Source organism: Electrona antarctica, assembly GCF_951216825.1.
Source record: "Electrona antarctica genome assembly, contig: scaffold_103, whole genome shotgun sequence".
Classification (NCBI taxonomy): Eukaryota; Metazoa; Chordata; class Actinopteri; order Myctophiformes; family Myctophidae; genus Electrona; species Electrona antarctica.
The window spans coordinates 122180-137500 of NW_027637143.1; the positions used below are offsets into that span (position 1 = coordinate 122180).

Sequence of the window (15321 nt, forward strand, 5' to 3'; positions counted from 1 at the left end):
GTGGTGACCTTACGGACAGGAATATGTGCGTAAGGTGGTGGTGGTGGTGACCTTACGGACAGGAACATGTGGGTAAGGTGGTGGTGGTGGTGACCTTACGGACAGGAACATGTGCGTAAGGTGGTGGTGGTGACCTTACGGACAGGAACATGTGGGTAAGGTGGTGGTGGTGGTGACCTTACGGACAGGAATATGTGCGTAAGGTGGTGGTGGTGACCTTACGGACAGGAACATGTGGGTAAGGTGGTGGTGGTGGTGACCTTACGGACAGGAACATGTGCGTAAGGTGGTGGTCACGTGTCATGTATTGGAATCGACATGCATCGGTAATCGGTTTGTAACCACATTGTAGCGCTCTGAATCGGAATGGAATCATCCCCCCCGAGGTGGTCTCCCTCAGCGGGCCATGCATGATTGAACCCTACAAACCCCCCCCCCCCCCCGTGCACTCAGATCAGCCAACGCAGGGAAGCTGGAAGTACCCTCACTAAAAACGCCTGGACAACGCTCCACACGTCCCAAACGCTTCCCCCTTCTGTCTCCAAAACTGTGGAATGCACTTCCCGTTGCAATCAGAACTGCAGCATCACTCCCAATCTTCCACCGTAGTCTGAAAACCCACCTTTTCAGACTACCCTTATCCTACCCCCTTAGATAGCACTTTGTAGACTTAGCATTTGAAACAGACTTATAGCATGTCATGTAGACAGCACAATAAGTGCATTGTATGTAGTCATATCACAAAAATGACAAATCTACCCTGCCTGAACGCTACACTCAGTTGCCATTTATCATGTGATATAATGCTCGCCTGTGTGTGGAGGGGACGGCAACAGTGGATGTTCAGGCCCAGAATGGTGTAGCTGCGTGTTGTGTAGCGATGACCATGTGGTAGCTGGGCCGTGGTGCTGTCGAGCTAGCCAGAGGCTAGGGGCAGTGGATGGCAGGCCCAGAAGGATGTAGCTGGGCAGGGGTTTAGTAGTCGTCAGAGGCAGCTGGTCGCAGGCATCGGTTTCCCCTCGTCGGGATCGGCTTGGTGGCGCTTGGCTTAAGCTGACCCTCTTGAAGATTCGAGCGGCAGAGGAGACTTGGGATGTCTTATCCTCGCTGTGGCGCTGAGAGTCTCGTAGAGAGAGAAGCTGTCGTCTGGTCAGTTTTGGGTTGCCTCACGGTCTCTGGGAACCGGCCGCTGTGGCGCTGAGGTCTTACCCAGAAACTGGAACTTCTGTGGTGGGGACAGAGTCAACCCAGGGCCTGGTCAGAGGACAGCTGTGTGTGTGGGCGGGGACGTGCGTCAACCCTCCCTTGTCCTCCGTCGTCCCAGTAGAAGTTTAAGAGAGAGATGGCTGCTTGAGCATGGCTGCTTATACTGAAGAGGCGGAGACTGGCTCCTTGGGCCGGACGTGTGTGACCGTGTGTGTCATGGTTGGCACTGCCCTTTTTCATAGAGCCCAAAGTACTACTCTCCATTAAACACAGTCTTAGGGAACTCCTATTAATACGTCTGACTGAATATTTGGAATCAGCATGAACTTACACATGTGGAGATATCAAACAGCACCGCCGTATGTAAATTAGAAGTCAGGCAAGCCAGAATATAATTATTTACAAACACACATCACATTAATTCAACACAATATATATATATATGGTTGAAACCCAATACATAGTATACCAAATTACCAATATATATATTCGTGGTTCAAAGGCATAATACGTGAACAGTTGTATTCAAATTGTATTGTCTCATTGTGTAGGCTCCTTCTGAGAGGAGCCAAGAGCATGTCGTAAATACCTCTGCTTAGCCATGCAGAGAAATGTCTGCTGGGGAGAAGTTAAAATCCACCCTCCCCCGTGGAGGCTAGTCTTGTTTACATCAAGCCAAGCAGTGTCAGTGAGACCAAAAGGGGGGGGGGGGGGGGGGGGGGGGGGTGTACCGTGCATGTATGGATCCATTCTGGTTATGAACAGAATCCATCTGTGTTCATATCTGTCCAGGACACACGCTACAACTTCATAGTACATATGTATAGATAGTATAGTATATATTATGTATGTAGTCATAGCACTTCATAGTACATATGTATAGATAGTATAGTATATAGTTTATATGTATAGATAGTATAGTATATATTAGAGATGCTCCACCGATCACTGGAAGCAGTATCTGATCAGTATCTGATCAGTATCTGATCAGTATCTGATCAGTATCTGATCAGTATCTGATCACTAGAAGCAGTATATCTGCCGATACCGATATTGCCGATACCGATCACAGCGTCGTGAAATCCCACACCTTGCAAACTGCGAGTTTGGTGTCCTTTTCTGAGAACAGTAAACCAGGGATACTCAAATAGCTGAACATGTGGGCCACATTATGAAGATGGCAAGGGGCCAGGGGCCGGTTGATAAAATGACAACATTAATGTTACTTTTTTATTTACCTTATTTCCACATAACGTATGAAAAGACAAGTGCAAAGTGCATTATTTTATGGCGTGCCCATTTTCTCTCTTTTGTATAATTCTGTGCAATTAGCACATTCAACACAAACAAGTTAAACAACTGTTTCCAACTGAGAGAGAGCAATGTGTTTGTAAAGGAGAAGAGAGAGAGCAATGTGTTTGTAAAGGAGAAGAGAGAGAGCAATGTGTTTGGAGAGGAGAAGAGAGAGAGCAATGTGTTTGTAAAGGAGAAGAGAGAGAGCAATGTGTTTGGAGAGGAGAAGAGAGAGAGCAATGTGTTTGTAAAGGAGAAGAGAGAGAGCAATGTGTTTGTAAAGGAGAAGAGAGAGAGCAATGTGTTTGTAAAGGAGAAGAGAGAGAGCAATGTGTTTGTAAAGGAGAAGAGAGAGAGCAATGTGTTTGTAAAGGAGAAGAGAGAGAGCAATGTGTTTGGAGAGGAGAAGAGAGAGAGCAATGTGTTTGTAAAGGAGAAGAGAGAGAGCAATGTGTTTGTAAAGGAGAAGAGAGAGAGCAATGTGTTTGTAAAGGAGAAGAGAGAGAGCAATGTGTTTGGAGAGGAGAAGAGAGAGAGCAATGTGTTTGGAGAGGAGAAGAGAGAGAGCAATGTGTTTGTAAAGGAGAAGAGAGAGAGCAATGTGTTTGTAAAGGAGAAGAGAGAGAGCAATGTGTTTGTAAAGGAGAAGAGAGAGAGCAATGTGTTTGTAAAGGAGAAGAGAGAGAGCAATGTGTTTGTAAAGGAGAAGAGAGAGAGCAATGTGTTTGGAGAGGAGAAGAGAGAGAGCAATGTGTTTGTAAAGGAGAAGAGAGAGAGCAATGTGTTTGTAAAGGAGAAGAGAGAGAGCAATGTGTTTGTAAAGGAGAAGAGAGAGAGCAATGTGTTTGGAGAGGAGAAGAGAGAGAGCAATGTGTTTGTAAAGGAGAAGAGAGAGAGCAATGTGTTTGGAGAGGAGAAGAGAGAGAGCAATGTGTTTGGAGAGGAGAAGAGAGAGAGCAATGTGTTTGTAAAGGAGAAGAGAGAGAGCAATGTGTTTGGAGAGGAGAAGAGAGAGAGCAATGTGTTTGTAAAGGAGAAGAGAGAGAGCAATGTGTTTGGAGAGGAGAAGAGAGAGAGCAATGTGTTTGTAAAGGAGAAGAGAGAGAGCAATGTGTTTGGAGAGGAGAAGAGAGAGAGCAATGTGTTTGTAAAGGAGAAGAGAGAGAGCAATGTGTTTGTAAAGGAGAAGAGAGAGAGCAATGTGTTTGTAAAGGAGAAGAGAGAGAGCAATGTGTTTGTAAAGGAGAAGAGAGAGAGCAATGTGTTTGTAAAGGAGAAGAGAGAGAGCAATGTGTTTGTAAAGGAGAAGAGAGAGAGCAATGTGTTTGTAAAGGAGAAGAGAGAGAGCAATGTGTTTGGAGAGGAGAAGAGAGAGAGCAATGTGTTTGGAGAGGAGAAGAGAGAGAGCAATGTGTTTGTAAAGGAGAAGAGAGAGAGCAATGTGTTTGGAGAGGAGAAGAGAGAGAGCAATGTGTTTGTAAAGGAGAAGAGAGAGAGCAATGTGTTTGTAAAGGAGAAGAGAGAGAGCAATGTGTTTGTAAAGGAGAAGAGAGAGAGCAATGTGTTTGGAGAGGAGAAGAGAGAGAGCAATGTGTTTGTAAAGGAGAAGAGAGAGAGCAATGTGTTTGGAGAGGAGAAGAGAGAGAGCAATGTGTTTGTAAAGGAGAAGAGAGAGAGCAATGTGTTTGTAAAGGAGAAGAGAGAGAGCAATGTGTTTGTAAAGGAGAAGAGAGAGAGCAATGTGTTTGGAGAGGAGAAGAGAGAGAGCAATGTGTTTGGAGAGGAGAAGAGAGAGAGCAATGTGTTTGGAGAGGAGAAGAGAGAGAGCAATGTGTTTGTAAAGGAGAAGAGAGAGAGCAATGTGTTTGGAGAGGAGAAGAGAGAGAGCAATGTGTTTGTAAAGGAGAAGAGAGAGAGCAATGTGTTTGTAAAGGAGAAGAGAGAGAGCAATGTGTTTGTAAAGGAGAAGAGAGAGAGCAATGTGTTTGGAGAGGAGAAGAGAGAGAGCAATGTGTTTGTAAAGGAGAAGAGAGAGAGCAATGTGTTTGGAGAGGAGAAGAGAGAGAGCAATGTGTTTGGAGAGGAGAAGAGAGAGAGCAATGTGTTTGTAAAGGAGAAGAGAGAGAGCAATGTGTTTGGAGAGGAGAAGAGAGAGAGCAATGTGTTTGTAAAGGAGAAGAGAGAGAGCAATGTGTTTGGAGAGGAGAAGAGAGAGAGCAATGTGTTTGTAAAGGAGAAGAGAGAGAGCAATGTGTTTGGAGAGGAGAAGAGAGAGAGCAATGTGTTTGTAAAGGAGAAGAGAGAGAGCAATGTGTTTGTAAAGGAGAAGAGAGAGAGCAATGTGTTTGTAAAGGAGAAGAGAGAGAGCAATGTGTTTGTAAAGGAGAAGAGAGAGAGCAATGTGTTTGTAAAGGAGAAGAGAGAGAGCAATGTGTTTGTAAAGGAGAAGAGAGAGAGCAATGTGTTTGTAAAGGAGAAGAGAGAGAGCAATGTGTTTGGAGAGGAGAAGAGAGAGAGCAATGTGTTTGGAGAGGAGAAGAGAGAGAGCAATGTGTTTGTAAAGGAGAAGAGAGAGAGCAATGTGTTTGGAGAGGAGAAGAGAGAGAGCAATGTGTTTGGAGAGGAGAAGAGAGAGAGCAATGTGTTTGGAGAGGAGAAGAGAGAGAGCAATGTGTTTGTAAAGGAGAAGAGAGAGAGCAATGTGTTTGGAGAGGAGAAGAGAGAGAGCAATGTGTTTGGAGAGGAGAAGAGAGAGAGCAATGTGTTTGTAAAGGAGAAGAGAGAGAGCAATGTGTTTGTAAAGGAGAAGAGAGAGAGCAATGTGTTTGTAAAGGAGAAGAGAGAGAGAGCAATGTGTTTGGAGAGGAGAAGAGAGAGAGCAATGTGTTTGTAAAGGAGAAGAGAGAGAGCAATGTGTTTGGAGAGGAGAAGAGAGAGAGCAATGTGTTTGGAGAGGAGAAGAGAGAGAGCAATGTGTTTGTAAAGGAGAAGAGAGAGAGCAATGTGTTTGTAAAGGAGAAGAGAGAGAGCAATGTGTTTGGAGAGGAGAAGAGAGAGAGCGAGGACATGTGTTTGTGGCTCAAACTTTGTCTAATATAGTTTTAGAGCAGTGGTTCTCAAACATTTTCATGCCAAGAGCAAAGGACTCCCAATATTGTTTCAATCTACAAAAATAATCCCAAAATCGCTTATAAACAGATTTGGCAACACTGGCCAGAAACGACCAGTGTTGCTTCTTTTTGGCTTATTTTGTATAGACCTAGGTTGCTTGTTTCTGCCATAGAGTTATACTGGCAACACTTCTGGCTACTAGCTGGACATGAACGTGCTGCTCGTCAGTCCCAGCTCCGTGACTGGGAGATGGGGCTGTGGATAGAACCTTCTCTGTGTGTGTCAGTCCCAGCTCCGTGACTGGGAGATGGGGCTGTGGATAGAACCTTCTCTGTGTGTGTCAGTCCCAGCTCCGTGACTGGGAGATGGGGCTGTGGATAGAACCTTCTCTGTGTGTGTCAGTCCCAGCTCCGTGACTGGGAGATGGGGCTGTGGATAGAACCTTCTCTGTGTGTGTCAGTCCCAGCTCCGTGACTGGGAGATGGGGCTGTGGATAGAACCTTCTCTGTGTGTGTCAGTCCCAGCTCCGTGACTGGGAGATGGGGCTGTGGATAGAACCTTCTCTGTGTGTGTCAGTCCCAGCTCCGTGACTGGGAGATGGGGCTGTGGATAGAACCTTCTCTGTGTGTGTCAGTCCCAGCTCCGTGACTGGGAGATGGGGCTGTGGATAGAACCTTCTCTGTGTGTGTCAGTCCCAGCTCCGTGACTGGGAGATGGGGCTGTGGATAGAACCTTCTCTGTGTGTGTCAGTCCCAGCTCCGTGACTGGGAGATGGGGCTGTGGATAGAACCTTCTCTGTGTGTGTCAGTCCCAGCTCCGTGACTGGGAGATGGGGCTGTGGATAGAACCTTCTCTGTGTGTGTCAGTCCCAGCTCCGTGACTGGGAGATGGGGCTGTGGATAGAACCTTCTCTGTGTGTGTCAGTCCCAGCTCCGTGACTGGGAGATGGGGCTGTGGATAGAACCTTCTCTGTGTGTGTCAGTCCCAGCTCCGTGACTGGGAGATAGAACCTTCTCTGTGTGTGTCAGTCCCAGCTCCGTGACTGGGAGATGAGACTGTGGATATAACTTTCTTCTACAGTTAAATCCATATAAAAGTAGGCCTACCACACAACTGAAAAGTAGCGCGACTGTGGCCGCAAGTTAGAAACTTGTGTGGCTATAACGAGGCACAGCTGTTTACAATGCGATGCAAAATGAACAGCGGGGGCTTTGCTTTGCACAGGTTTCTCAAGTGCTTTTTGGGACTGGAACGTACGGACACGAGCAAAACCTTTGTGAAATGTAAATGGAAGGCAGTTACTAGATATTACTCCACCACTGCAGTAAACATCCTAACAAGGGCTCTGGGAAGGGAGTGCATTGCAAGGGGGACTTTGATGGCGTTAAACAGAGGCACGTTTGTCAACACTGCGTCCCCCAGATATGTCATGGTGCTGCTGTATGTGGTGGTGCAGCAGCCTCTCTAGAGAGAACAAAACACCACTAGCCCACATTAAACTAAAGACGTTTTGGCCGTTATCTCTGGAACGGGAGGTCCAATCTGCTCAGTTTAAAGTGTGTTGGATACGTGACAATCAGGACATTAATCGAACTCCGATCCGATAGAGGCATTATCGGCCGATCGTGATCGGACGCCGATTGATCGGAGCATCTCTAGTATATATGTATAGTGTCATTATATATATATATATGTTCTAGTTCTTAGCGTTCTTAGCTTACGCATGTTTCATGATAAATGCAGTTTTATATATGTGATGTATTCCCATGCTTGTTTTGTTCTTGCTTAATGTAAATCGCTCTGGATTAAGAGCGTCTGCTAAATGCCTAAATTGTAATTGACTGTAAATTGACCCATGTTGTCTTTTCTTGTGTTCCAGAGTTCAGGAGGACCACCCTATCATGTCTTTCACTGTTTCAAAGAACGGAAGATTAGCTTTGTTAAATGTAGCAACGCAGGTGAGCCATTTGGTGTCTTATCTGCACTGTGCATGAATTCATGTTCTCAGTCCTTACGCTGTGCATGAATTCATGTTCTCAGTCCTTACGCTGTGCATGAATTCATGTTCTCTGTCCTTACGCTGTGCATGAATTCATGTTCTCAGTCCTTACACTGTGCATGAATTCATGTTCTCAGTCCTTACGCTGTGCATGAATTCATGTTCTCAGTCCTTACGCTGTGCATGAATTCATGTTCTCAGTCCTTACGCTGTGCATGAATTCATGTTCTCAGTCCTTACGCTGTGCATGAATTCATGTTCTCAGTCCTTACGCTGTGCATGAATTCATGTTCTCAGTCCTTACGCTGTGCATGAATTCATGTTCTCAGTCCTTACGCTGTGCATGAATTCATGTTCTCAGTCCTTACGCTGTGCATGAATTCATGTTCTCAGTCCTTACACTGTGCATGAATTCATGTTCTCAGTCCTTACGCTGTGCATGAATTCATGTTCTCAGTCCTTACACTGTGCATGAATTCATGTTCTCAGTCCTTACACTGTGCATGAATTCATGTTCTCTGTCCTTACGCTGTGCATGAATTCATGTTCTCAGTCCTTACGCTGTGCATGAATTCATGTTCTCAGTCCTTACACTGTGCATGAATTCATGTTCTCAGTCCTTACACTGTGCATGAATTCATGTTCTCAGTCCTTACGCTGTGCATGAATTCATGTTCTCAGTCCTTACGCTGTGCATGAATTCATGTTCTCAGTCCTTACACTGTGCATGAATTCATGTTCTCAGTCCTTACGCTGTGCATGAATTCATGTTCTCAGTCCTTACGCTGTGCATGAATTCATGTTCTCAGTCCTTACACTGTGCATGAATTCATGTTCTCAGTCCTTACGCTGTGCATGAATTCATGTTCTCTGTCCTTACACTGTGCATGAATTCATGTTCTCTGTCCTTACGCTGTGCATGAATTCATGTTCTCAGTCCTTACGCTGTGCATGAATTCATGTTCTCAGTCCTTACGCTGTGCATGAATTCATGTTCTCTGTCCTTACGCTGTGCATGAATTCATGTTCTCAGTCCTTACACTGTGCATGAATTCATGTTCTCAGTCCTTACACTGTGCATGAATTCATGTTCTCAGTCCTTACACTGTGCATGAATTCATGTTCTCAGTCCTTACACTGTGCATGAATTCATGTTCTCAGTCCTTACACTGTGCATGAATTCATGTTCTCAGTCCTTACACTGTGCATGAATTCATGTTCTCTGTCCTTACACTGTGCATGAATTCATGTTCTCAGTCCTTACGCTGTGCATGAATTCATGTTCTCTGTCCTTACGCTGTGTGTATGGGTTAACCCATTCTGGGCGGGAACCCCTTTTGCTGTTTTAAGCATTATGTTATGCTTTAGCTGTTGAAAAATAGCAGATCTACAAGCTCGTAGTGCGGCACTCGGTGCTGTACCTTTGTAGGTCTGCTATTTTTTTGAAAAATCATTGAAATGTCGTGCAGATCTTTGCCTATATATTCTTTCAGAGCGAATGTTTTTAACTCAAATCTTTACTTCTGGGGGGTCCATCTGGCCCTGAGAGGGAGTCCGCCTGTGGGACCTCCAGGACCGTAATGTAACTGTATGTAATGTAATGTAACTGTCCCCCACCCCGCCCTGACAGGGAGTCCACCTGTGGGACCTCCAGGACCGGGTTCTGGTGAGGAAGTACCAGGGGGTGACCCAGGGCTTCTACACCATCCACTCCTGCTTCGGAGGACACAACGAGGACTTCATCGCCAGCGGCAGCGAAGGTACACTTCACATAGTTGGCCTGGGCCGGCCTGGCGGTCCGGACACCTCCAGCTGGTTAGTCGGCGTGTGGCGGGTTCGAGTCCCGATCCCGACAACCAGTTTCTAAAATATTAGTGCAACTTCCGTTCATTTTTTACCCCTCTATCACACGGAACTAGCTCTGGTCCATAGCTCTAATGCTCTGGTCCATAGCTCTAATGCTCTGGTCCATAGCTCTAATGCTCTGGTCCATAGCTCTAATGCTCTGGTCCATAGCTCTAATGCGTTGCATTTGTTACTCTCCACTTCCGCCGCTCGCATGAATGCAGACCAGCCTCTCGTCTTTAGCGTAAATAAAAATAACGTTTTTGCTACTCACCAAAACAAAGGTGGGTTGTGTCACTAGAAAGCCTACTTTCCTTAGTGGACGCACCCTGAGCCCCCCCTCCCCCCACCACACGTATAAACGGTACTTTTTGGCCAAAAGGGGATTTTGTTTCCACCGGGAAAAAAATACTTTTAGTTACTCCACTGCGCCCTCTAGCGATATTGCCCAGAGAAAACCTTCATAGAGAATATATTTCCTCCAGTGAAAAAAAAATCCCTTTCTGGCCAAAAAGTACCGTTTATACGTGTGGTGGGGGGCTCAGAGTGCGTCCACTAAGGCAGGGGTTCTCAACCCGTGGGTCGCGACCCCTCGAGGGGTCGCCAAATTATTTTGGGGGGTCCCCAAATTATTAAAAAAAAAAAAAAAAAAGGATTTTTCTTTTTCTTTTTTTTTTTACCAACTGAATGGCTGTAAAGTGGAAATGAAGAGTTTACATATAGTACACATAGTACATGCATACACCATGATTATGGTTTCAGTATTTATTTATGGTGTATTGTCTCTATTATTAAGGTTATTGTAGCAGTCAATTTATATTGGGGGTCAGGAGGGGGCGGGGCGGGGGTCCCGAGACGTTGCCAAAGCATTTTCGGGGGTCCCCGGCCAAAAAGGTTGAGAACCCCTGCACTAAGGAAAGTAGGCTTTCTAGTGACACAACCCGCCTTTGTTTTGGTGAGTAGCAAAAACGTTACTTTTATTTACGCTAAAGTAAATAAAAATAAAAAAGTAAAGCTAATGTTTGTAATAAACCAACCCGTTTGTAAATCCGTCAAGATTTGAGTTTGACTGTTTTAGTTTGAGCTGCCATAGAACATACTGTACTGTAGCCCCGAAGCAAGATGGCCGCCGGGTGAACTACGTCAGAGACTCCGCCTTGAGCCATCTAGCCTTTATATATGTCTATGGTCACACAGACCACTAGGGGTCCTCATCGTACCCCTCTCCCCCTTCATGTTGTCATACAGACCACTAGGGGTCCTCATCGTACCCCTCTCCCCCTTCATGTTGTCATACAGACCACTAGGGGTCCTCATCGTACCCCTCTCTCTCCCCCCACAGACCACTAGGGGTCCTCATCGTACCCCTCTCTCTCCCCCCACAGACCACTAGGGGTCCTCATCGTACCCCTCTCTCTCCCCCCACAGACCACTAGGGGTCCTCATCGTACCCCTCTCCCCCTTCATGTTGTCATACAGACCACTAGGGGTCCTCATCGTACCCCTCTATCTCCCCCCACAGACCACTAGGGGTCCTCATCGTACCCCTCTCTCTCCCCCCACAGACCACTAGGGGTCCTCATCGTACCCCTCTCTCTCCCCCCCACAGACCACTAGGGGTCCTCATCGTACCCCTCTCTCTCCCCCCACAGACCACTAGGGGTCCTCATCGTACCCCTCTCTCTCCCCACACAGACCACTAGGGGTCCTCATCGTACCCCTCTCTCCCCCCACAGACCACTAGGGGTCCTCATCGTACCCCTCTCTCCCCCCACAGACCACTAGGGGTCCTCATCGTACCCCTCTCTCCCCCCACAGACCACTAGGGGTCCTCATCCTACCCCTCTCTCTCCCCACACAGACCACTAGGGGTCCTCATCGTACCCCCCTCTCTCCCCCCACAGACCACTAGGGGTCCTCATCGTACCCCTCTCTCTCCCCCCACAGACCACTAGGGGTCCTCATCGTACCCCTCTCTCCCCCCACAGACGACTAGGGGTCCTCATCGTACCCCTCTCTCTCCCCCCACAGACCACTAGGGGTCCTCATCGTACCCCTCTCTCTCCCCCCACAGACCACTAGTGGTCCTCATCGTACCCCTCTCTCTCCCCCCACAGACCACTAGGGGTCCTCATCGTACCCCTCTCTCTCCCCCCACAGACCACTAGGGGTCCTCATCGTACCCCTCTCTCTCCCCCCACAGACCACTAGGGGTCCTCATCGTACCCCTCTCTCTCCCCACAGACCACTAGGGGTCCTCATCGTACCCCTCTCTCTCCCCACACAGACCACTAGGGGTCCTCATCGTACCCCTCTCTCTCCACACAGACCACTAGGGGTCCTCATCGTACCCCTCTCTCCCCCCACAGACCACTAGGGGTCCTCATCGTACCCCTCTCTCCCCCCACAGACCACTAGGGGTCCTCATCGTACCCCTCTCTCCCCCCACAGACCACTAGGGGTCCTCATCGTACCCCTCTCTCCCCCCACAGACCACTAGGGGTCCTCATCGTACCCCTCTCTCCCCCCACAGACCACTAGGGGTCCTCATCGTACCCCTCTCTCTCTCCACACAGACCACTAGGGGTCCTCATCGTACCTCTCTCTCTCTCCCCCACAGACCACTAGGGGTCCTCATCGTACCCCTCTCTCTCCCCCCACAGACCACTAGGGGTCCTCATCGTACCCCTCTCTCTCCCCCCACAGACCACTAGGGGTCCTCATCGTACCCCTCTCTCCCCCCACAGACCACTAGGGGTCCTCATCGTACCCCTCTCTCTCCCCCCACAGACCACTAGGGGTCCTCATCGTACCCCTCTCTCTCCCCACACAGACCACTAGGGGTCCTCATCGTACCCCTCTCTCTCCACACAGACCACTAGGGGTCCTCATCGTACCTCTCTCTCCCCCCACAGACCACTAGGGGTCCTCATCGTACCCCTCTCTCTCCCCACACAGACCACTAGGGGTCCTCATCGTACCCCTCTCTCTCCCCCCACAGACCACTAGGGGTCCTCATCGTACCCCTCTCTCTCCCCACACAGACCACTAGGGGTCCTCATCGTACCCCTCTCTCTCCCCCCACAGACCACTAGGGGTCCTCATCGTACCCCTCTCCCCCTTCATGTTGTCACACAGACCACTAGGGGTCCTCATCGTACCCCTCTCTCTCCCCCCACAGACCACTAGGGGTCCTCATCGTACCCCTCTCTCTCCCCCCAGACCACTAGGGGTCCTCATCGTACCCCTCTCTCTCCCCCCACAGACCACTAGGGGTCCTCATCGTACCCCTCTCTCTCCCCCCACAGACCACTAGGGGTCCTCATCGTACCCCTCTCTCTCCCCCCACAGACCACTAGGGGTCCTCATCGTACCCCTCTCTCTCCCCCCACAGACCACTAGGGGTCCTCATCGTACCCCTCTCTCTCCCCCCACAGACCACTAGGGGTCCTCATCGTACCCCTCTCTCTCCCCACAGACCACTAGGGGTCCTCATCGTACCCCTCTCTCCCCCCACAGACCACTAGGGGTCCTCATCGTACCCCTCTCTCCCCCCACAGACCACTAGGGGTCCTCATCGTACCCCTCTCTCCCCCCACAGACCACTAGGGGTCCTCATCGTACCCCTCTCTCTCCCCCCACAGACCACTAGGGGTCCTCATCGTACCCCTCTCTCTCCCCCCACAGACCACTAGGGGTCCTCATCGTACCCCTCTCTCTCCCCCCACAGACCACTAGGGGTCCTCATCGTACCCCTCTCTCTCCCCCCACAGACCACTAGGGGTCCTCATCGTACCCCTCTCTCCCCCCACAGACCACTAGGGGTCCTCATCGTACCCCTCTCTCCCCCCACAGACCACTAGGGGTCCTCATCGTACCCCTCTCTCCCTCCACACAGACCACTAGGGGTCCTCATCGTACCTCTCTCTCTCTCCCCCACAGACCACTAGGGGTCCTCATCGTACCCCTCTCTCTCCCCCCACAGACCACTAGGGGTCCTCATCGTACCCCTCTCTCTCCCCCCACAGACCACTAGGGGTCCTCATCGTACCCCTCTCTCTCCCCCCACAGACCACTAGGGGTCCTCATCGTACCCCTCTCTCTCCACACAGACCACTAGGGGTCCTCATCGTACCCCTCTCTCTCCCCCCACAGACCACTAGGGGTCCTCATCGTACCCCTCTCTCTCCCCACACAGACCACTAGGGGTCCTCATCGTACCCCTCTCTCTCCACACAGACCACTAGGGGTCCTCATCGTACCCCTCTCTCTCCCCACACAGACCACTAGGGGTCCTCATCGTACCCCTCTCTCTCCCCACACAGACCACTAGGGGTCCTCATCGTACCCCTCTCTCTCCCCCCACAGACCACAAGGTGTACATCTGGCATCGGCGCAGCGAGCTGCCCATCGCCGAGCTGACCGGCCACACGCGCACCGTCAACTGTGTGAGCTGGAACCCCGCCATCCCGGGCCTCATGGCGTCGGCGTCTGACGACGGCACGGTGCGCGTGTGGGGCCCCGCCCCCTTCCTGCACTCGCAGGAGACCGACCCACTCAACGGTGAGTTTAGACCCGAGGACCATTCTAATGTCTTATAAATCCTGACAAATAGCAGATCTACAAGCTCGTAGCGCGCCACAGAGTGGCGCGCTACGAGCTTGTAGATCTGCTATTTTTCAATAGCTAATGTATAACATAATGCTTAGTTAAAACACCAAAAGGTGTTCCCGTCCAGAATGGTCGGGAAGCGTCGATTTATAAACACGGAGCACTTTTACCGACGGACCGGATGTTGTTCTGGATGTGGCTGAAGTAGCTAGATGGAGCCGTCTAACACAGGAGGGCCGTCTAACACAGGATTTTTTTTTTTAATTCAACAGGATGATTTAGATCGCGAGTTATTAACGTTTTAAGATTTTCGTTGTCGTCGGCTAAACGGGGAGAAACATTTTCGATGACGTCTCACTGTTGCACAACAGGCGCTCCCAGGCTGTGGAGCCATGCGATCCGTTCTGCTCCCAGGCTGTGGAGCCATGCGATCCGTTCTGCTCCCAGGCTGTGGAGCCATGCGATCCGTTCTCATATCAATAAACTTTGTCTTTTGGATCAAACTTCGTCTTGGGCGTCGGGCGTTACTACTAGAAAGGACAAGAACTTCGTCCTAGGCGATGGGGGTGTTAACACCTAGAACGCCCAGGACGAAGTATCTTCGTCTTTTCTATTAGTAACGCCCAGGACGAAGTATTGTCCAAAAGACGAAGTTTATTGATATGAGAACTGATCGCATGGCTCCACAGCCTGGGAGCGCCTGTTGGGCAATCCTCCCCTGTTTAGCCGACGAAAACGAGAATCTTAAAACATTAATAACTCACGATCTAAATCATCCCGTGTTAGACGGCGCTCCGCGGTCCAGTCACTAGTCGTGATAGATTTATTCTTACCTCCCGTTGTTGTCGATCGACTTTGAAGTGGTGTGGCTATTGTTAGCTGCTACACAGACATTCACAACAACATCCGGTCCGTCGGTAAAAGTGGTCCGTGTTTATAAGTCGACAGGTCGCTATGATGTAATGGATTCAATGAAATAACCCCAGGCGTTCTAGGTGTTTAACTACCTCCACACTCTGCTATCTAACATCAGGTTCCTGAGCTCCGTAGTGTCGTCAGCTACGTTGTCGCGCCGCAGTGCGTCTGCATAGGTGGTCATTGTGACAGACAGGCCTAGTAGTTCTTCAGCTGTTTTTTGGATAATTATGGTAATGACGACTGTGTCCTTGTCCCCAACAGAGAGCTGTAGTAACATGGACAGTGTCCTTGTCCCCAACAGAGAGCTGTAGTAACATGGACAGTGTCCTTGTCCCCAA

The 15321-nt window shown here is 49.3% G+C and overlaps 1 protein-coding gene across 1 annotated transcript in view; it reads left to right on the forward strand.

Annotated features, from left to right (window-relative positions):
• LOC306919133 (WD repeat-containing protein 26-like) overlaps positions 1 to 15321 on the forward strand; it is a gene marked incomplete at its 5' end in the record, with an annotated part of 98726 nt that overhangs the window by 77553 nt on the left and 5852 nt on the right. The window contains 3 exons of the mRNA XM_079531968.1: positions 7490 to 7568; positions 9240 to 9369; positions 13823 to 14017. Coding sequence (XP_079388094.1) covers positions 7490 to 7568; positions 9240 to 9369; positions 13823 to 14017 — 404 coding nt within the window. The remainder of the gene's footprint in view (positions 1 to 7489; positions 7569 to 9239; positions 9370 to 13822; positions 14018 to 15321) is intronic.